Genomic DNA, 23,104 nt, shown 5'->3' with positions numbered 1-23,104 from the left:
GTATTTTTCATATTGAGGTCACAAATTAACCTGGAGCTCCTAGGTTCTCTGGTAGATCATGTGAAATACTTGCAAAAACTGTGGGGGGAAAAAAAGTAAATTATTTTTTTTTTAAAAAGCATCTATCTTTTTCAACTCACTTCTTGGAAGTGATGATGGAAGTTATGTCTTTTTGGTCTCTGCAGAGGTTTGGCTAGACCCACCATGCTGGATTGAATAAGCCACACACATACCCACTTGTTCCACCCCAGCACTGTTTCACACCTTCTGGAACATTTTCTGTTTCACAGAGGGTATTCTTTCTCATTTATCATTGAATTAGCAGTGACTAGATGCCTCATAACTTAGGAGACCTGGTGTTCGTTGTTATTTATGACCCAGTAGAGTTGGGGACCACACAGTTTATAGTTTCACTTGTTTATCACTAACTGGAAAATATACTACAAAGAAATAAGATGGTTCAAGTGCATAATTCTGTACCCATGGTACTACTTTTGCCTGGCTCCCAAAGCCTAGGGAGGAGAGGAAGGGACCTAAAGAGAACTAGGAGTACACCTGCCTTTTGTGCTAAGAGGACAGGGCACGTGCTAGCCTCTGCCAGTAAACCTTTTGCTAGCCAACATTTCCCACCCTCCCGCTGCCCCTAACCTGTACTTCCTGTTCTACGTCATTATGTCCACCTCTGTGTCTGACTCTGAGGAAGGGTCGGGCCACACAGAGGGGATACCTGTGGGCACCAGCCTCCCCTCTGATGTCCAGTCCACCACATCAATCTCTTCCTCTTCAGAGCTGGCAGGAAGTGGGTCCGACAACTCAGAGTTGCCAAGTACCTCCTTGCCTGCCTCTGGAGCAGAATACAATACCTCATCCATACTTAGGGACACTTCTGGCCTAGTCTCCATACAGTTTGAACAGGGAGGTGAGAGGTCCTCATAGGACCTGTGGGGAAGGTCAAGAGAGTCAGTATGAAGCTTATCTCTCTGACCATCCAGTGGTTGGGAACTGGTAATTTCTAGATCTGGAGTCCAAGAGCGTCCTACTGAAAGTACCTCCCCTTCACTCACCTCAGAGGGTATGACAAGGGGGCTAAGGGACTCAGTTGGCTCTTTGTTCTCAGAGGGCATAACAAGGGGGCTAAAGGGCTCAATTGGTTCTTTGTCCTCACCAACAGGTTCCTTTTCCAGTCCTGTGAGCTCCCTGGGCCAGAGTTCCATGTCTGGCAAACACCATTCCTCCCCTTCGATCCAGTTCTTTCCTGTTTCTGTCAGGTGATAGCTAGGGGTCCTGCAGCCCTGGGCTCCAGGACTTTCCAGAGACCCCATGGGGGGCTCAGTGTCTGAGCCACACAGCATGAAGTCCAGGATCTCCTCCAGCTCACTGGTGGCAGCAGCACTTGTGATGCGGTACTCCTCGGCTTCGCAGGGCTGCCCCAGCAGGGCTGTGTCAAATGCATAGGGCTCTCTGCAGTCAATATCCAACCCAGATTCCTTCCCTACCAGTTCTGGACTGGACCCGAACTCAGACTTCACCACTGGGTGGTCTGGGGAGTGGCTAGCAGAGAGCAGAATGTCTTGTAGCCTAGAACACACTGGGGAGTCCTGACACAGGTCTACTGGAGCAGATGACTGTTCCTGCTCATTAAGTGAGGATGGCTGAGTACTCGCAGGCTCTTCTGAGTATTGAGGTTCTGGGATCTGAGGGCTATCTTGAGAGTTTTTGAGGGGAGGCTCTTGTACCACCTCCCAGCACGTCCCATTGACAATCTTCCGAAGTTTCACTCTTCCAACCTGCCCCTCTTCTGCAGAGTCTGAGTTCGGTGCCCTGACTTCAGGGCTCCGCTTCTTGCTCCCACCTGTCTTTCCAAGGCCAGATGGGCTTGGGATGCTCTGTAGAGGACTAGCTCCCCCCGGTTTCTCCTTGTCCTCTGGTACTTTATTGATATTCTTCTGCCGCCAAAGGCGCCGGCCAGGGGCTGTGGGTACTGAGCTAGGTCCGCTTACCATGCTGGAAGGCTTCGAGGTACAGGTATCAGGGGACGGCTTCGAGCGACTCAGTCTGATCTTTCTGGGCAACAGCCGCTCATCCACAGAGGGGTACATACCGGGTGGGGAAAGTGCTGTAGGAGCAAGGGCAGGGTCACTCTTGTCCTCTCTTGGTCCCTGACTGTGGCTTGATGGTGAAGAGCTTTTTTCTTGTGGAGTTGGGCAAGCTCTGGCCTTCTTCTTGAGCAGATGGCCAGACAAATTCTCTGCATTCTGTCGGTTGCTTTTTTCCAAGGGCCCCTCCTCCTTCCCCAAGGACTTCAATCTTACTGGCCGAAGAGGACAAGGAGTCTGGGTTGCAGGCAGTGGAGTCCGAGGGCGGCGGCTAGACGCCACCACCCTGGCAGAGATTGGTGCAGCACTTGGAGGCTGTAAGCACTCCCGGTTCAGTCTCCGGCTCTGGGGGGCCTTCACCAACTTCCCACCCTCTAGCTGAAGGGATTCTAGCTCAGATACACGGAGCTGACGGGCAGCAGAAAGCACATCCTGGGCTTCTTCTCGAGATACTTCCATCTCTGAGGTATACAAGAAGTCCACCAGCTTCCTGAGTGTCCTGATCTTCAAGCCCCCCAGCTCCAGCACCACTTTCCGACCCTGAGCTGGCCTCTCCTGCTCCAGGCGCTCCGTGAAGAAGGGGCTGCAGGCTGACAGGATGCAGCAATGAGCTGGGACTGCCTCACCTGGAAGGAAATCCACTTTGTTATCTCATGCAAACTGGCATGTTCATGGGCTAAATAAGCAGGGTCTTTACTACCCAAATGTGCTGCCCTTTCTCTGTTTTCCTCCACGGGAGTTCAAATAGAAATTTGTTCCTTCTGTCTGCCTGGAACCTTCTGTCATTACCCAGCTAACTCCATTTTATCCTTCAAAACCTAGTTTAGGGGCCCTGGATGGCTCAGTTGGTTGACTGTCTGCCTTCGGCTCAGGTCATGATCTCAGAGTTCTGGGATCAAGCAACGCATCAGGCTCCCTACTCAGAGGGGAGTCTGCTCCCTCTCTGCCCCTCCCCCCACCGCTCCTGCTCTTTCTCTCTCTCAAATAAATAAATAAAATCTTAAAAACAAACCCTGAAAATCTAGTTTGGACGTTACTTCTTTCAGAAAGCTTTTCCCCAAACCACCTCAAGTCTAGGTTAGGTGCTTCTGGGCACAGAGAGGTACTCTAGCTCTCAGAGCACTTAGCTATCCATATTGTAAGTGTCACCTCCTTCACTGAAGTGAAGCTCTATGAGGACAAAGAGTATTATCTGTCTTGCTCTCTGAGGTAAACCCACTGCTTGACACACAGGAGGGGATCAAATTTTTTTTTGGACTCACATGAGAGTTTAAAAAATTTTATAGAAGCTGTTTATAATAGAATGTGAGCTTTGGATATAGACAATCAGGGTTCAATTCTCCCCTGACCCTCTTAGGCACTGCCTGCCAGGCAGTCGTCTGTTCTCAAGCCACCTTCTTTATGGGCACTTCCTTGGCAATCTCAGTCTGGCTTCAACTTCCAAAGGCTTGCTGCTGACTCCCAGGTCCTACTTCTGCCCAGATAGCTTTTTCCTGAGACACTAAACATGCCAGAGCCTGCATCAACCTTTCTAGAAAGTGAACTCCATTCCCTAACCCCAAAACCTCCCATTTCTTACTAAAAAATAAGTATCCACTTTATCCAGCTGCCCAAGCCTGGAAACTACAAGTCATCTTTGATTGTTCTCCTTTACCCACTGTGTCTAATCAAACATTAATTTTTATTTATTTTTAATCTTACTTTAAAGTAACCTCTACACCCAACATGGGGATCAAACTCAAAACCCTGAGATCAACAGTCGCAAGCTCCACTGAATGAGCCAGCTAGGCGCCCCTCAAACATTAATCTTTAAAAAAAACAAACAATTTCTTGAGTCCTTACTGCATGCCATGTAATATACTAAGTAAGGGTTTTACCAGTATTCATTCATTTCCTCTTAACTGCAATTCTGTGAAGTAGCTGTTATTACGGATGAGTAAACCGTGGCATAGCTAAGTAACATACCCATCACAATTACACAGTTAGCAAGTCACAGGGAGGGGATGTGAACCCAGGGAGTTTGGTTACAGAGCCTATGCCCTTAACTGCCCCAAGTTTTGTAAATGCTTTTTGTTTATAAACCATACATTTTTCTCTGTTCTCAATGCCTTAGTTTTAGGCCACCACTCCCTCTCTGGATTCCAAAATGGCCTCCTATCTGGACTGAACAACAATCCAATAATTCTTCTCATGCAGCCCAAGTGCTATTTCTAAAGTAGACATCTGATCATGACCACCTTCTTAATACCTTTAAATACATTTCCCAGGGCGCCTGGGTGGCTCAGTCGGTTGAGTGTCTGTGAGTCTTGGTTTCATTTTGGGTCATGATCTCAGGGTAATGGAACTGAGCCCTGCATCAGGCTCCACACTCAGCAGGGAGTCTGCTTAAGATTCTCTCTCTCCCTCTTCCTCAGCCCCTCCCTGCTTGCACGCACACTCTCTAAAATAAATAAATTTTTCAAAAAAATACATTTCCCAACGTTCCCAGGATACGACCTACTTCCTTTGCATAACACTTCAGAACTTACACACTGCTGCTAATTTCGCTAGCCGTATCTCTCATCAATACACTTCTTGGAGTCTGCCCTCTAGCCATAGTGAGCCACTCACAGATCCTTCGTCGTATCTAAGTCTCTGTACACGCTGTTCTCTCTGCCTGGGAAAATCTTTCCCTGCTTCCTCTGACTCCTGTTTGTCCTCCAGATCTCCACTAAGAGGTTATTTTCTCCAAGAAAATCACCCTAACCCCTGTCCCCCAACCTCCTCACGTCTGGGAAGGTGCCCCTCTCTTGTGCTCCTGTATCAGCCTTTACTTACTCCAATGTTGTTAGATTGCACAGTCACTCGGATCCACTGGTTACCTCAGGGTTTCTCTCCCCTTTTCATGATGTCTGTACAAGGAGGGATTTTATCTTCATACATACTGTATGCCCATGCTAGAGTACACGGTTCTAACAAACAACAGGCAATGGATTTTTTTTTTTTATTTTGAATTAATGAATGAATCCCAACTCTACTTACTAAGAGCACGAACAGGCAAGTCACTCAACTCCCAAAGCCTCAATTAACTCATCTGTAGAACTGGAATCATATAACATTATCTCACAAGGCTGTTGTAAGAATCAAATGAGACACTGGATGATACTGTACGTACTCTTCAAAGTATGGAGTGCTACACGACAATGGTTGTCATAATCCTTTTTTATAAATGAAGAAACTGAGCTCCAGAGAGATGAAGTGGGACTTGCCCATTTGTCACTCAGCTTCTAAGTAACAAAGCTAAGACTCTGACTCCTAGTTTTGGGCTTTTTATAGGAGACCAGGCTCAGGTGGTTAGGGGTCCGACTCTTGATCTCAGCTTGATCTCGGTCATGAGTTCAAGTCCTTCACTGGGCTCCACACTGGGCATGGAGCCTACTTAAAAAAACCAACAAAAATACATGATACCAGGCTCTACTTCATACTGACTGAACATTCCAAGTGTAAAGGAAAGGGGTGGAAATAAACTATATATTTTTAGGTCTAACAACAAACAACAAAAACCATCAATTTGAAGATGAGAAAAATTAATCAAAAGCTTGGCAAGAAAATGGGAAAATATGTAATAGTATTGTCTAACACTTATATTGTGCTTAGTATATTAAAAGCGTTGTGCTAAGTGCCGTGTGTATGTTAACTCCATCTTCACAATCATTACATTATCCACCTTTACAGAATTTCTATGCCTACTAAACTTTACATTACTTTTTTTTTTTTTTAAAGATTTTATTTATTTGACTTTGACAGAGAAAGACACAGCAAGAGAGGGAACATAAGCAGGGGGAGTGGGAGAGGGAGAAGCAGGCTCCTGGCTGAGCAGGGAACCCGATGCGGGGCTCGATCCCAGGACCTTGGGATCATGACCCGAGCTGAAGGCAGACGCTTAATGACTGAGCCACCCAGGCGCCCCCATTACTTTCAATTTTTAAGAAGATTTTATTTATACACTTGAGAGAGAGAAAGAACCAACCAGCGGGGGCGGGGGGGTGGAGGGTGGAGGGTGGGGATGGAATGAGAAACAGACTCCCCACTGAGCAGGGAGCCAGACATAGGGATCCTTCCCAGGACCAGGAGATCATGACCTGAGCCATAGACAGATGCCTGGCCAACTGAGCCACCCAGGTACCCCCCTACTTATATTTATTTTTAAAGATTTTATTTATTTATTTGACAGAGACACAGCAAGAAAGGGAACACAAGCAGGGGGAGTGGGCAAGGGAGAAGCAGGCTTCCACGGAGCAGGGAGCCGGATGCAAGGCTCGATCCTAGGGCCCTGAGATCATGACCTGAGCTGAAGGCAGAAGCTTAACGACTGAGCCACCCAAGCACCCCCCCCCCACTTACATTTTTTAAGAGAAAAAGAGCACAGTCTCATTTTCACTCTTGGAAACAGTAACTGTCCTAGAAACAAACAACTCTTTACCAAATAACTTATAGTGCTCAAGGGCAATAATACATTTTCTTGGTTTTGTGCTCTACTCCCTGGCCCTGAACTCATTTTATCTTATTCTACAGTGAGTATTCTATAGTGACTTTTCAATTAAGACCCCACTAGTGTCTTACCTTCTGCCTGCAGAAGGACATCACAGAACACACCAGTCTGTTGCTGGTGATGAAGCTGCAGAAAAGCTAACCGGAGAAACCGGGGATTCCTGTATAGGATTTTGGAACTGGCGGGAGAACACATGTTGGTCTCTTAACAAACCTTCTAGGTTTTCACAGATCAGATTCCTGTGGATGAGAAAGTATATTTCAGAAGAATCGCTGTACCTAATTTGTTTTTTGTCTTTGAAATGGTAGGGAAATCTTGAAAATGGGAAATAGCCATGAGCTGAGTTATCATAAGCCCAGAAATTGTGCCAAGGGTCTCTCAAGAAATATCATAGTGGTTGCATGTGGGAGCTTAGAAGCAAGTGTAGATTTGAATCTCAGTTCTGTTATTTATTAGCTTAGCTGTATAATTTCAGGCAAATGACCTAACTTTTCTCATCTATGAAATGGTAATGATAACAGTACTTACCTGGTAGGGCTGTTTTAAAGATTAAATGAGTCAATGCAGGTAAAATTGCTTAGCACTGTGAGTGCCTGACGCATAATAACTATCACTTCTAAAATGGTAGCTGTTGTTGTTATCCTTAAACCTTCTTCATTCACATTGCCAGAGACTCAGTGCCTACAGTGCTGACAACTCATATTCTTCCTGAGCAACACACTTCTGAGTTCCATAGGTATAATCCTCAATTTAACTTTTAAAGAAACAACACCGAATGGAAAATTCTCTAGGAAGTTGTACACACCTCTTCTTTGAGCTCACTCTATCACACTAACCAGCAGAGGGTGCACAGTAAAGAAAAGCAGGTGCTGGACTTGGTGGGAAAATCTCTCACAGAAATAAGGACGCTGCCACCCTTGCTTCAGATGTTCTTGACCAAAGCGAGCCTAATGCAGCCTGGAAATGGGCAAAGAATCTGGCCTTTAGGTTTGTCAGTCTGGTTAATCGCCTGGCTAACAACGGAGCAGGGATAATTAGGCATTCTACCCTTCCTGATACAAGCTGGATATTCTGAATTCAGGCTTACTCCATTTCCAGCTTTTTGCACTGAAACCCCCACACTCACTGCACAGCTGGTGTTCCTTTCCTGGCATGCAGTTTTCCGTCAGGCGGCACTGAGGATCTGAACAGTTCCCGTCAAACTATCAGCAAAGAAAAGAGTGGAAAGGTTAATTAAGAAGGGGGTAGGCTCAATTCCAATTTCAGCCAGAGAGATGGGGGCGGAGGATGGCTGCTCTTGCAAGGTCCCAAACAGAGGCTCTGGGGAAGCTTCCCAACCCACCAGGACCCGGCCCTGTCCCCAGACCCAACCTGGAAGAGCTCTGCAGTCGGAGTTGCGCTTGCCGACCTCTTTGTGCTTGGGTCCTCTGTCCAGCCTGCCTCGCTTCCTCCACAAGTCCAGCCTCAGGCGGGAAGGTTTAGCAAAGCAGCGCAGGTGGGCCAATGGCCTGAGGGTTCCTCTCCCCGTCCAGAACCGAGGAATCGGGGTGGGCGGAGAAAGCTGGGCGTCAGGGAAGGCCCTGCAATGCTGGGCGTCCCGCACGCTCTGGGAGCCCCGGCCCAACTCCTTTGAAGAGAAACCTCTCGACGCGAAGGTTTCTGGGAATGGAGCGTGGGGTTCCCGGAGGCCCGAATTCAGGGCTCACCGTCAGCACCGCGCCCGGCCGCACGGGGCTTTGCAGCCACCCCCTGTTACCCTCTTACCTCCGCGGGCCCCGCCACCCTCCTGCACGGGGACGTGGTGACAGCGAGGGCCTGAGGCCACGCGACCCGCGCCACACACTCACGCCACCGTCCTCGCGCACGGCGCGTCGCGGGGCCCGACGTCCTTCCTCCTCCCCCAGCCCTCGGCCTGACGTCTGCCTGAATACGTCATCCCCATTGGCCGAAGGCCCCTCGGACGGCCAATCACAGGGACAGGAGCACTTTGGGCGGGAGGCTAAGTCTCGAGGGACTTGAGGGCTAAGCCAAGATGGTCGGGCTGTGAGAGGTAGGCAGGGGAGCCTGCTCGGGCGGGATCCTGATGGAGGCCGTCTTTTTCGTCGGCAGGGGACGAAATCACAGTGACAAGAGAGTCAGGATGCCCCAGTAGGGCAGGCTCCAAGGCGGTTGCAGGACACCTCTGTCTTCCCGTTGAAGGGGCTGTCAGTAAATGGCCCTGGGCCTGTGAGAGCGCCGCAGGCTTCCTGGAGGAGAAAGCCCGTGGTTGGCTCTCCTCACACCTTCACCAGGTCTGTCTACGCTCGTTAGATCCTTAGTCCAGGGATGTTCGGGAAGAGGTCTTTAGGCTAGGGTCTGAATTCAGGCTTTTCACAGATTCCACTCCACCCTGAATCTCGGAGCACTGGTGCGACCAAGGGGGTTGCAGAGCTTCCCGCGTGGGGTGGCCTCGGGTGTCCTTCCAGAGGTGATTTATTTAGCGCACCTGACTGGAAACAGCTGTTTTCAGGGGTGATATAAAAAAGTTAAATGATTTCACGATTAAACGTTTAGAGAGAATGCCAACCCACGTTATAAATATGGACAGCGGTTCTTACGTGTGTGTGTGTGTGTGTGTGTGTGTGTGTGTGTGAGGCCAGCTGGAGGCAGAACGGGAAGATGCCTGAGAGAAGGGGACCCTGCAAAGGAACAGACGAGAGTGTCGAGAGGTGAGTAGTACGTGCGCTCAAATACGCCTTTGTTGATAGCTAACACCTTTTCAAAAAGAATTTGAGGAGTATGTCAATTATACTATAATTAAATATTTTTAAAGGATTTGGGAAGGTTGAGTGAAATATAGGGGGTAGGGTGCATTTCCAAGTCAGGTAATATTTTCCTAGTTTGGGGCCTGCTCTCAAGGTGGAAAAAAGATCATGGAACAGAACACATTTTTGGTTGCAGTTGTGTTTTGAAGATGAAGCAACTCGCGAAGGGACATAAAACTTAGCAGAAAGAGGACACACACAAGCAAGTAAGAAAGAAAAAAAAAAGGATGAGACAGAACAATGTTTGTTTATGGCATCTTACTGTGGAATCAAGACTTGAGTGGGCAGGTGAAATACCAGTAGAGGTGATTCTGTGGACTTGTAAGAAAAATAGAATTATTATATCCTCTCATGAATTTATTGTTACTACGATTAATTTTCAGGAAATAGGACTCACATCTTGGTTTCTTTCTTTCTTTTTTTAATCCAACACCATTTAGATAAATCTTATGATAGTGGAGTTTCTAAAGGGAATGATAAACGGCCATCCTACCCAGGGCTTTAAAAGTGCCAAACATTCGATGGTTATGTGTAGCCACCAGAGGGTAGAAACGAGTAAAAATATTTTGTCTTCCTTTGTATGGATAGCCAGTGCTTTTTGTTGATTTTTTTTTTCGTTTCTTCTCCTTGGCATTTATGGTTTTAGCTATTTTAGAAGTAGAGATAGCACAGCACTCAGCCCTACATAATAATTTTAATATTTAAAATTTTTTTAAATTTATTTTATTTATTTTTAATATTTCTATTTTGAATACAAAATTATTTCCCAGCTCTTTCCTAATCTTTTACCATTTTATGGAATCTTGTTTTTCTTTGTGTGTTAAGTGGTGATGGCTGTGGTGGGCTGGGGGGGTGGATTACACTTGAGAGTTGTAAAACCGAACACTGAATGTAATATTCCATGCGTTAAAAACAAAACAAAATGAAAGAAAGAAAACAAAGGAAAGAAAAAAAACCCCGAAATAAAAAACAACCATCTCTGAACATATCCTCAACTCATTGACTCCTCTCCATTTTTACTGCTACCATTGTGGTCAACTCCGTATATACTGCAGCTTGACCTTCAAATTAATTTCCTTGCTTTCACCCTTGCCCCTCTTTACTCCATTTGTCACATAAGCAGGCAGATCTTTTCAAAATCTGAGTTAGATCATGTTATTCTGCTGTTGAAAATGCTCACAGGCTTCCCTCTATCTGAGAATAAATTAATCAAAACTTTCTCTAACCTGTAGAATCCTTCATATTTCTATCACTCCCTCCTCATTTCGACACTCTGCTGGATCCAGCAGGTTTCAGCCTCATGCTTGGGGGCTTTGGCATTAGTAGTTACCATTGCTCATATGTTCTCATGGTTGGCTGCTTCTTCCCATTCAGATTTCAGCTTAAATGTGAAACTCTCTGGAGAGTTTGTCCTTGACATCCAGTGTAGCACAAGTCACAAGTCATTCTCATCAGTCTGTTTTAAATTTCTGCTTAGTGTTCCATCTGACATTTATTAATCTTCTCTCCCTCCACTAGAATGTAAGCTTTCTGAGAGCAGGGAACCTGTCTACTCATTATCTGAAGAGTACCTGGCTCATAGTAGGTGCTCAAAATAACCCAAGTGGAACTTGTCTTTTTACTTTGGGTCACCTGAGTCCACTCAGGTGTAAAAAACAGTTTTTCCCACTGAGTATTAATCCTTGTGATGCTTTATTTGAAGACAGCTGTTTCAGATAGGTTTAACAAGTTTTTCACCACTGAGTTATCTTTTTTTTTTTTTAAATAGGCTCTACACCCAATGTGGGGCTTGAACTCACAACCCCGAGATTAAGAGTCACATGCTTTACCAACTGAGCCATCCAGGCGCCCCCTGAGTTATCTTTTTTGATTTGTATATAACTTTATTTCAAATGTTATCTACAAATTCATTAATATAAAATGACTTACCCAGGATTACATAACTGGTAAGCCAAGAGACTTCATTTACTCATCCATCTGTTGCTGAATGTGAAACATTAGGCTGAGCTCTGGGGATACACCATGAACTAGAAAGACACCATTCATGTCTTCATAGAGCTTATCTTCTGGTGAGGGAGACAGGAAAGCAAACACAAAAGGAAGGCAAAATACTTGCAAGTTTTTAGTGGTAATGTGAAGGAAACAAGACCAATCTATCGCTAGACGATCATAGAATATTCTAGAATATGGTTCTGATCTAGGAATCAATGAAGCAACAAATGTTTCTTCCCCCCCCCCCCCGCCAAACATTTCTTGTGCTGGTTGTTTTCCTTTGGCAATCATCTTTGGCTTTTGAACTTGCTATGGAGGATCAGGAATACTAGATGGAAAGTAGAGGTAGAAGATGTGATAAGAGGGATGCCTGGCTGGGTGATAGACATTGGGGAGGGTATGTGCTACGGTGAGCGCTGTGAATTGTGCAAGACTGTTGAATCACAGATCTGTACTTCTGAAACAAATAACGCAACATATTTTAAGAAAAAAGGAAAAGAAGAAGATAACAGGAGAGGAAGAAAAGGGGAGTATGTCAGAGGGGGAGACGAACCATGAGAGATGATGGACTCTGAAAAACTGAGGGTTCTAGAGGGTAGGGGGGTGGGGGGATGGGTTAGCCTGGTGATGGGTATTGAGGAGGGCATGTTTTGCATGGTGCACTGGGTGTTATGAACAAACAATGAATCATGGAACACTGCATCAAAAACTAATGATGTAATATATGGTGATTAACATAACAATAAAAAAAATTAAAAAAAAAAAAAGAGGGATGCCTGGGTGGCTCAGTCGGTTAAGTGTCTGCCTTCAGCTCAGGTCATGACCTCAGGGTCCTGGGATTGAGCCTGAGTCGGGCTCCCTGCTCAGCAGGGAGTCTGATTCACCCTCTCCCTCTCTCTCTGCTCCTTACCCCACACATGCATGCACGCGTACGCGTGCTCTCTCTCTCTCAAATAAATCTTTTTTTTTTTTTTTAAAGATTTTATTTATTTACTTGACAGAGAGAAACACAGTGAGAGAGGGAACACAAGCAGGGGGAGTGGGAGAGGGAGAAGCAGGCTTCCCGCCGAGCAAGGAGCCCGATGCGGGGCTCGATCCCAGGACTCTGGGATCATGACCTGAGCCGAAGGCAGATGCTTAACGACTGAGCCACCCAGGTGCCCCAAATCTTTTTTTTTTTTTAAGATTTTATTTATTTGTTAACAGAGAAAGAGACAGGAAGAGAGGGAACACAAGCAGGGAGAGTGGGAGAGGGAGAAGCAGGCTTCCTGCCGAGCAGGGAGCCGGATGTGGGACTCGATCCCAGAATCCTGGGATCATGACCTGAGCCGAAGGTAGACGCTTAACGACTGAGCCACCCAGGCACCCTCAAATAAATAAAATCTTAAAAAAAAAGAAAGATGTGATAAGATAGTAGAAGTTTCCTAGATAATGAGAGTTAAAGGTTGTTCATTTCTCTGTTAAATGTATTCATTTCCCAGTCTGGTTTGTTTAAAGCCCACCAAACAAGTGCTGGGATGCCTGTTTGAGAGAAGTCCTTTTCTTGGCCACTTGGGATCAAATATGAGGGTCTGTGAAACTGTAGACAGAATATGAGGGGGTGGATAATGACTGGATCAGCTTAATTAGAAGGGCACATACTGAGGAGAAGTAGAATTCCAGTTTAGATAGATAAGGAAAGGTCAGATTATGGTTAATAAATGTGACTTTAGTGTATTGAATGAATACACTTGAAAGCAGATGAGGAACTTGGCCTTTACCCTGACCACAGTGTAAAGTGATGGAAAGAACATGGGCTTTGGAGTCAGATGGATGAGGGGTTCACTTCTTAGCCAGATGATCTCAGGCAAGTTTCCTCACCTTGTTGAACCTTGATTTCCTCATTTGTGAAATGGTGGTAGTACTATCTCCATGGTGTTGTTTTAGAAGTTAGAGAGAGTGAGTGCAAAGTGCCTTTCACATGATAGATGCTCCGTTATTGTTTGCTCTTATGGGGCATTGGTGAGCCACTGAAGGTTTGGGGGCAGGGTTGGTACTGGTAATAATAACTCATTCTTAGTGAGTTTATAACCAAATGCTGTACGTTTTAAGAACTTTATGTGTATTTTAATTCTCACAGCAGTCCTGTGAGAGAGATATAGTTATTATCCCCATTTTATAGTTAAGGAAACAGAGGCTCAGAGAGGTTATATAATTTGTCCAAGGTCGCGTAGTAATACATTTACTGAAGTGTTCTTGCAGAGGAAGGTTTGCAGCCAGGCAGTCTGAGTGCAGAACCTATGCTCTTAACCATTATTTTAGATTATGAAAACTTTATGAAGATCCATTTGGCAACAGTCTACAGGATAGAATTTAGATTTTTCAGTAAGAAAGAAAAAGGAAATTTTGAATTCATCATTATCAATCTTTGTTTAGTAACCACCAAGTGACCATAAAATACTAGTCTTTGTCAAGCCTGTTAAAAAAAAAAAATCCAGTCTCTGTCCTTCGTGGTGTAACAGTGTAAGAACATATTAAGTATTAATTCTTAACTCAAGAAAAGAATACTCGTATAATCCTTTACTTGGGTTAAATGTAAAAAGAGAATGTACGAACTAGAGCATCTTGAGCTTGAAGTGCACAGAGAAATTGAATTTTCTTAACAGGAGACTTGTTTTTTCTTACATATGCTGTTATCCCCTCTAAATAAATGGCTTGCTTATTGAATTCCATTTATTCTCCCCCTCAAACCCACATTATTTTGATTTGGAGACAAATGGGAAGACAGTGATTTTCCTCAACAGCCCAGTGGATTCAGCCTCTTTCTAGTTGAAAGTATAGACACTAAAAACTGTTAACAAGTCCAGGCATTTATTTTTTTCTCATTAGCTCTAATGCAGTTAAATTAAGACAATGAAATTGAGAGTTTACCTCAGATATTCCCTACCATCCCGATCAATACATAATAGTCCTATTTCTAGGATTTTTCTCTCCTTCCCTTCCTGTCTTCTTTTGGGAAAATGCCTTGGGGTTGAAAACAACAAACCAAATAGCAGGCAAATAAAATCAGCTCTTCTATTTCCCTACCCGGAAAGGAAGGGAAAGAGAGCAAGAACCCGACCATCAAAGAGAACTGAAGCTTAGGCGTGCCATCCTAAAAAGCCCTTGTTCCTTCGGCATCCCCCCCTCCCGCCCGGAGCTCTGCAGCAATTCCTCAGAGATTGTGTAGCCTCCACTTTAAATATAAATATATATAAAACTTCCCCTGTCTCTTTCTCTCCTCCTCCCTCTCTCCTTTTTATTTTTTTAATTTCCTATAATGAAGTTTCCTATTGGATAAAATCAGCTCCCTGATTTATGCCTGGTTCCTATTGGAAGTTCTCAGGGGCTGACATCACTTAGGAAAGCGAGGGGGTAGGGCTGCCAGATCAGTTTGTCACCACCCAGGCTCCCTAGCCTTTGGCTGGGTGCAACTTCCATTTTAGGTGTTGGATCTGAGAGGAAAAAAAAAAAAGAGAGACTGAGGGAGAGGGAGAGAGAGAGAAAGAAGAGCAGGAAAGATCCTGAAAGGAGGAAGAGGTGGCGAAAAATCAAGTACCTTGCTGGATTTGTCTTTCTCAGCACATTGACGAAGCCTTGGGTTTCTTTCTTAAAGGAGTGGTTTTTAGAAGTCAACATTTGAGGTGTGTGCCTTTTTAAAAAATGTGTGTACAGACGGGTAAAGGAGGAGAAGCCAAGTCGAATTTTTGTCTTACGGTAACCAGAGGGAAGTTAAAAAGGAGAGAATCTGCTCTGCTGACGGGTGACTTTTAAGCAATTATTAGTTTTTCGTTCTACTTTGGGGAATTTGGGTATTATATTAAAAAGTAAAATATTCAAGACCCAGAAACAAACTTCTAGGTCTAATATAGAGATGAATAGATTCAGAGGGGTGAGAGCAAATTTACATTTACATGTAAATTTACATTTTGGTGTGTTCTCTGATTTTATATTTTTCTGGTTTAAGCTAACAAACTTCTGTTTTCAGAGCCCAAACCAAAAGTTCGGTTTTTCGGTATGTTGCGTGTGGGTTGGGAAAGGAATTTGTCCTGGTCGGAAGCTAGTTATAAGATGGTTCTTCGTATGTTTCAAAACTTTTTTCCCCGTTATCATTAGATTTATGGAAGTGGAAAGTTGTAGGGAGCTTTGCAGCTTTAAATGGTGTTTTTTTTTTCCCCCCATAGAGTTTGAACAGCCCAGATCAGTTTCAGCCCTGCTGTTCCTGGGTGGATCCCTCTTTTACTTTTCCAGGTGCGGTGGGTGGGAGCCTCATTCTCCTGCTAGACATAGCCTCCCTGCTTTGCTTTATAAAAGAAAACAAATGGATCCATGTTAAACTGCCATTCCTTTTCTTCCTAAGACTATCTTTGATGGCAGAGATTTGTGGAGGTGTCGTAGGTTCAGTTTGCAAGTATCATAACGTTTGGTTTATGTGTTTCAAGGGATAAGGAAATTCTAATCATGCCTTTTCAGTTCACCTGAATAAAGTGGCAACACACCTGGAAATATTTTCAGCTTTGTGCTCTCTGAAAGGGCCGTGGATTAAATAAGTTGGGGCTAAGAGAAAACAATGCAAACTTTAGGGTTTAGAATGCATTTAAGAAAGCACAACAGGAATTCTTATTTTTAAGCCATCTGAAAGTTGTTTTTCAGAGGTGAGTTTTTTGGTTTGGTTAATTTGCTGTGAAATCAGAAATCTGTAAGAGCTGAAGGCCCATGACTGCTTTTATATATTTAATCTTAAGATTTGTTTTGATTTTGTTTTTGCAGATACATTCTTGCAAAAATACTGTTTGTAGATAATTATATAGCCAACTCATCAGTAGCTGAAAACTGAGTGTTCCCTTCTTTCTGTCTTTGAAAATGCAAATCGGTCTGAAAATTATAGCTGGAATAGATAAACTGCCCTGATTGTAACAAGATGGGCCTTAATAGATAAGCTGCTCTTTAGCTTTAAACTGGTATGTATCTTTAGTAATCCTCTGGTTTTGTGCCCTCCCCCCATTCTTTTTAGACCACAACACTTCCTTGAATTTCTTTGCCAGAATGAGAGTGTTTCTTGAAAGATGATTTCATCCTTGTGAGGTTGTGGCTTCAGAGGAAACAACTTTGTTCCTTCTTTTAATATAAGCTATTCGAGGGCTACAGTAAAATCTTGATATCTGGATCTCATAATTATAGCAAGTGCAGTTAAAAAGAAAGGAAAAAGACAATGTGTACAGTCTGTTGGGCTGTAGTTCTCATTTAATATTTTCCAAATTTTCTTTCAAACATTTCTCTGCCTTGACTCCAGCCTAAGGGAGGTTTCTTGGTGGATCTTCGGAGGGTTGGTCATGTTGCTGCCAGTGTCGGTTTTCCACTCAACCTTTAGGGGGAGGGATAAGGGAATCTGAAGGAGGAGTACAAAGGCAGTTTGAAAATAGGTTCTGGATGACTGAGTGGTGGTGATTTGGTTCCAGCTTTAAGTACTGGGCTTTGTGTAGCTGCAGTGAGCATCCTAGTAACTAGCGTACAGGACTATTTCCACGACTGAGGCTTTGTTTTGACTGGTGTGTACTATAGAGCCTTTTGGTTGATAAGATGGAAGATTTGTCTTTTACCTCACCTCTACTAGTTCTTTCAGGAAATATAAGGGGTGCAAATAAGTAAATCTTTTGTGTTTTGTTTTGCTCCTCAGTTTGGTTTTTGGGTAAAAAATGACAAGTAAGTATGAGTTGTGCAGATTTTTGTTTTATTTTTTTGTTTGACTCCTATATACTGTTGGTTTCTTTGTTATATGACTAAGGTACGGTCTGTGTATTCCAGGTGGGTGTCTCTCTTGGGTGGTTAGAGTTCTAGTGTCTTTCTTAGGGTTCCAAATTATGGAGAGTCACAGGGGCAAGGATATGTTCTCTGAGTATAAAAATTGGGACTGTTGGAGATGTTAAAAAAAAAAACTCCGAGTAATTGCAATTTAGCCTTAGGTTTATGAGGTAGTTGCTCTCTAGGGATGGGTGAGACAGGAGGGATGCAAATAAATTAAGCATAGATCACTATACAGTTGGAATAACAAAATGATTAGCTCTGTATAATTTATTGTTTTCTATTTTAGAACCTGATGGTCCCCTGTTACTTCCAGCCCTCTCCCCCCACCCCCTTGTTGTTTTTTTACTGCATGCTAAGCATTTTGCATAAACTATTTACTTAATTTCCCACAACTGTTTTTTAAGGAATGTGAGCCTCAGAGAAGCTGAGGTTTGCTGAAAATCTCACTGCCTGTAAGTGGCCAAGGCCAGGATTAAATCCTCGTCTGACTAACTACAAAGTCCATGGACTTAGCCACTAATGTACTACTGTTCTCTGGAGAGAACAGAAACAAGAACCAGAACTAAAATGAGCCCTTGATAGAGGCAGAAGTGTTTAACTTTGCAGAAGGCCAGCCCCCACTTAGATTTCCAACCCCCTGCATGTTGGGATAATATATGTAAAAAATCCATTTTCCATAAATCCCATAGGGAGCCGAATATATTAGAATGGGTATTATCTCAGTCTTTAAAACAGGGATCTTCCCATATGCTCATCGTTGCTGTCCTGATTTCTTAAACTTACCGGAAATGCCTCCAACTTTTGATTATCAGTGAAATTTCTTCTTCCAGACAGTTTTCAGGGATGTGGTTTGGAATGATCTTGCCAACTTGCAGGGAGAGGCTTCTAACAGTAGCTCAAAAATGTTTATCACACTGTGTTAAAATTGTCTACTTATTTTTGTCTTTCCCTCTAGACTGTGAGCTGCTTGAGTGTAGATGCTGTGTTACTTCTGTGTCCTCTTAGCACCCAGCTCAGTGTCTGGTATATACCGAGGTGTCAGTAAGCCTTGGTTAAATAAGGCACTTGATGGGAATCACTGAGGGACTTTTGTGGGGAAGGCTAAAAGGAAGTTGAGATAGGAAGCAATACAACCTAGATTAATGAAATCACATTGTGATTTAGAAACTTCTGCTGTGGTTTGTAGTTTCGACCTTTTACACATTTACTGCCTCTCATTTTTAAGGTTTCTGGAGATAATTGAAGATTTAAAATTTTAATTAAAAACAAAATTCTGTTTCTTTTCAGGGAAAGCTGTCCAAAGAATAGTATAAAAAGTAAGGGTCCTAATATTTTATAATCTAGGCAGCTGTTAACTTCAACCACTGAAACCTTAAATACTGCCATTGTCTAGGGGAGAGGCAACTGCTTACCTGGAACTTCACTAGGGCAGCAGCAGGGACGTATTGCTTTCAGACATGTTGGAAGTGAGTGGTTTTAAATATACTAGTTAATAAAAACAGAAAAAGCTTGGGATGATAGTTTTGAACATCAGTGTTCTAAAGAAGGTATGTTCGGATATCATTGTATTTTTTTTTATCAGTGCTTCCGCCATGAAACTTCAGGAGATTTTGTTCACGAAGTGTATTGGGAAGTTTATGAATTTAAGAACCCAAATTGGTTTTCATGGGTAATTTAGAACGGTAGTAACAAGAAACTTGCCTAAAAGAATGATGCGTGGGTTATCAGTATGTGATTTCATGTTCTCTTCCATTACACAATGATTTAAATGCCTTGATCATAAAGCTGAAACATGGATCGCTCTGCCTAAATGCAGCTGCCTGCAAGGTTTCCAATAGAGAGCATTGATACAGCCTGGCAGGGACAGAGGAAGGAGGGAAGAACTGATATTCTGGTTAGAACTAGCAAGGGGGAAATAAGTGTATGGATAGATTTGTATTTGGTTATATTGTATAATGTATTTTTGGGAGTAAATGCACCCCCCCCGTATTTGGGATTACATGTCATTGGTTATTAAATATTAAATATTGAGAATGGAGCCCACATTTACTGTTGTGGTTCAGGGACAGTGTTACCCATTTTTAGGCCTATTTCTTCAGTTGAGTCCTTCAGTCTGGAGTGATGTGGGCAGTTTCGATCAGGCATTTCGTGGGGACATTATAAGGATCGTTTTCTTTTAAAGCCTTCTTTGCTGGCCAACAGGTAGTTTGGTCATCACTTTTACAAAAGATATCCCATTATATGATGATAAAAGCAACTTCAAACTTTTAATTTTGAAAAAAATTTCAAACTTAGAGGAAAGTTCCAGGAATAGCGCAAGAACTCCTGTGTATCCTTCAGTCATCTAGACACCCATGGTTAACCTTTTGACTCAAATGCTTCATTATTCTGTATTTTTTTATCAATATGCTGACCGAACAGAATTTCCAGTCTAGGAGTTCCACACATCTGGAGAGGCAAGGCAGTGTAGCATAGTGGTTAAGAGCATGGATCCCTGAGCTAGTCTACCCGGGATCAACTCTTGCTCTGCCACCTACTAGCGTTTGCCTTGGGCAAATTGTTTAACCGCCCTAAGCTTTGGTCTCTTGGTAAAATGAGGACAATATTATCCATCTCATAGAATTGTTGTGATGCTTAAGTGATTTAATAAATGTAAAAATGGTGCTCATGGTAATGCCTTGTAAGTTTTTGCTATTAGAATGGATGCTTTAAATGAATTCAGATATCTTTTGTCTGTTGGACTAAATAAATACCCTTTAAGGTCTCTTAAAACCTGATATTCTAGGGTATAGATGTTTGTATTAGGGAATAAATAGGCTTCCTGGATGAGTAAGCTAAGTTTTCAAAAAAAAAATTTATTTATATTTAAAGATTAATTTATTTACTTGGGAGAGCACGCATGAAGCAGGGAGGGGCAGTAGGAGAGGGTGTCTTAAGCAGACTCTACCTTGAGTGGGGAGCCCGATGTAGGGCTCCATCTCAGGACCCTGAGATCACAACCTGAGCCAAAGCCAAGAGTCTGGCGCTTAACTGCACCACCCAGGCGCCTCTAAGATTTTATTTTATTATTATTTTTAAAGATTTATTTATTTATTTATGGGGGGGGGGACAGCGACAGCGACAGAGGGAATACAAGTAGGGGGAGTGGGAGAGGGAGAAGCAGGCTTCCCGCAGAGCAGGGAGCCCGATGTGGGGCTCGATCCTAGAACCCTGGGATCATGACCTGAGCCGAAGGCAGACGTTTAAGGAATGTGCCACCCAGGTGCCCCTAAGATTTTATTTTTAAGTAATTTATACCTAACGTGGGACTTGAACTTACAGCCCCAAGATCTTGCATGCTATACAGACTGAGCCAGCCAGGCACCCCAAGCTAACTTTTTTTTTAATGGGGAAAAAAAAGTGTGTAATAATAGGCAAGTCTGGGGAGTTATTTGGGCAGGGTTGTCCAAACTATAGAGATGGATAGCTTTTAATAAAGTAAAGTGAGGCATTACTGGGAGAAAAGAAACAGATTGCAGAGCTTGAATATCTTACAGTAATTTCTTCAGAGACTTGGAGACTTTAGGGAAAAGCAGCCATACAGGTTTCTCCCATTTTTTAAAATTTATTTTAGAGAGTGCGCACCGGTGTGCATGTGCCCACCGGCTAGGGGGAGGAGGAGCAGAGGCAGAGGGAGAAGCAGGCTCCCCGCTGAACAAGGAGCCTGAGGTGGGGCTTGGTCCCAGGACCCTGAGATCATGACCTGAGCCGAAAGCAGACGCTTACCTGACTGAGCCACTCAGGTGCCCCTCTTCCATCTTTTCCATCTACAAGAGACAGCACTGTAGCATCCAAGGGTAAACTTTCTTTAATTTTGCAGAGAACGGACTGGAAGAGCTTTGTTTGGGCTTATTATTCTTGACTTTGGACCAGATTCTCTCTTTTTTTTTAATTTTTATTTTTTTAAAAGATTTTATTTATTTGACAGAGAGAGACACAGTGAGAGAGGGAACACAAGCTGGGGCAGAGGGAGAGGGAGAAGCAGGCCTCCTGCTGAGCAGGGAGCCCAATGCAGGGCTTGATCCTAGGACCCTGAGATCATGACCTGAGCTGAAGGCAGAGGCATGGCTGAGCCACCCAGGCGCCCCTCTTTTTTTTTTTTTTTTTAAGATTTTATTTATTTATTTGACAGCGAGAGAGGGAGAGGGAGAAGCAGGCTCCCCGCAGAGCAGGGAGCCCGACACAGGGCGATCTCAGGACCTCAGGATCATGACCCGAGCTGAAGGCAAGACGCCCAACGACTGAGCCACCCAGGCGCCCCTGAACCAGATTCTTTATCCCACTAGGATTTTGTAAAATAATATTCAGCTATGAATGGTTGTACAGGAAACTACATAGAATGAAGGCAGGCTTTTTTACCATCCCTTTTCTTGAAATAAACTTGCCTCTTTTATGTTCAGGAAACATCATTCTCTATTTTTTTTTTTTTAAAGATTTTATTTATTTGACAGAGACACAGTGAGAGGGAACGCAAGCAAGGGGAGTGGGAGAGGGAGAAGCAGGCTTCCTGCTGAGCAGGGGGAACGCGATGCGGGGCTCCATCCCAGGACTCTGGGATCATGACCTGAGCCAAAGGCAGACGCTTAACGACTGAGCCACCCAGGCGCCCCTCCCCACCCAACTCTTTACATTTTTTTAACCCACATTTCCATCTACTGATTCTTCTACATTTTCTCCTTTTTGTTTGCTTTCCTGATCTCTGGTGTCCCCTATCTTTTCTCTTGAGGTTGGTAGTCTTCATGGGCATTGTTTTGCCTTGCTAACACTTAATATGGAAGAAGTTTCTGATTCTTATCATAGAATAAATTGTACTTATGTACTAAAGGTACAAGTATTAGGATACTGCTTCTGGTTTATTCAGTTAGATCTAGATTAAGATAAATTGTGATTCAAGAAGATCTCTTCTAGTAATTCAGATTAGTTTTTATCTTTTTTATTTTCAAATCTCATCCATATTTACTAATTAATTACTCATTTTGGGTCACTTGACAGTGGAGCAAAAGAAATGTACTTTTCCAAGAGTAAATTACCAGTTTTGTGTGTGTGCTTCCTGTGTTTTTCTCTATTGGAATGCAGTAGCACATTGACAGACTGCTTTGTGGTGTGAAAAGATTTTTGTTTTAGGGAGCTTATATTTTAAGAAACCAAAATATATTCTGATGGTTGAGGACATAAGACACTTTATAGAAACTAGGTCAACTTTTCAGTACTTTTATCAAAGCACCTACAGTTTCCATTTCTTTGCAGGTGAAGTGAATCTCATTGAAACAGTATAGCTGGTGTATATTCAGCACACCTTTAAAATAGAGTAGCCTGTTTTAAAGGAGAAATTAGTGCCAATCTGATTTGTTTCCACTGTTTCTGTGTTGGAATGGGGGAAGTTCTGTAACCTCTCTGCTGTTCTGTTCTCCATTGACTACTTTGTAAACCAGGGCAGAGTTGGTCATTTGAATGTGTACCCTGCTGAAGGTCAGCCAAATCTGCAGGTCAGGCTACAAGAGACCCCAGCTGATGGGCCAAAGATCACAATTAGAAAAAAAGTAAAGTTACATTAAATGGAAATCAAAGATGTCATTAAGTGCATTTCTGAAATTAAGTATCATCACAGATCTTTCAGAAAGAGGGCTCCCAACAGTAAGCAAGAAACTTTTTACTCTTTCCTATTTTTATTTTTAAAAAAAATTGCCTTCTTAGGCTATTTTAAGAAAACGTGACAGCATTCTTTCTTTGTCCCATCCTGTTATCTTACTACCTTACAGGAGCTCTTATATACATGTGAAAATACCTGTTTTGCAACCATTCATAAGACTCAGAAGACA

The 23,104-nt window shown here is 43.3% G+C and overlaps 2 protein-coding genes across 7 annotated transcripts in view; one reads left to right on the top strand and one right to left on the bottom strand.

Annotated features, from left to right (window-relative positions):
* Positions 1–653: 653 nt before the first annotated feature.
* On the bottom strand, positions 654–8,273 carry BTBD18 (BTB domain containing 18). Its single transcript, XM_025878858.2, has 4 exons — positions 7,999–8,273; positions 7,754–7,829; positions 6,699–6,866; positions 654–2,722 (listed from the first exon to the last, which is right to left on the bottom strand). Exons 3-4 carry the CDS (start codon positions 6,820–6,822, stop codon positions 663–665), a joined length of 2,184 nt encoding a protein of 727 aa, XP_025734643.2. The 5' UTR covers positions 6,823–6,866; positions 7,754–7,829; positions 7,999–8,273; the 3' UTR covers positions 654–662.
* A 6,559-nt stretch (positions 8,274–14,832) lies between these two features.
* CTNND1 (catenin delta 1) overlaps positions 14,833–23,104 on the top strand; it is a 47,275-nt gene continuing 39,003 nt past the window's right edge. For all 6 annotated transcript variants that reach the window (XM_073904580.1, XM_073904579.1, XM_073904577.1 and 3 more), the window contains exon 1: positions 14,833–15,085. The gene's annotated coding sequence lies outside the window, so the exon portion shown is untranslated. The remainder of the gene's footprint in view (positions 15,086–23,104) is intronic.

This window comes from Callorhinus ursinus, unplaced genomic scaffold (assembly GCF_003265705.2).
Source record: "Callorhinus ursinus isolate GAN/ISIS: 27379988/994484 unplaced genomic scaffold, GSC_fseal_2.0 scaffold21, whole genome shotgun sequence".
Lineage (NCBI taxonomy): Eukaryota > Metazoa > Chordata > Mammalia > Carnivora > Otariidae > Callorhinus > Callorhinus ursinus.
This window is presented reverse-complemented; position numbering and strand designations above follow the sequence as displayed.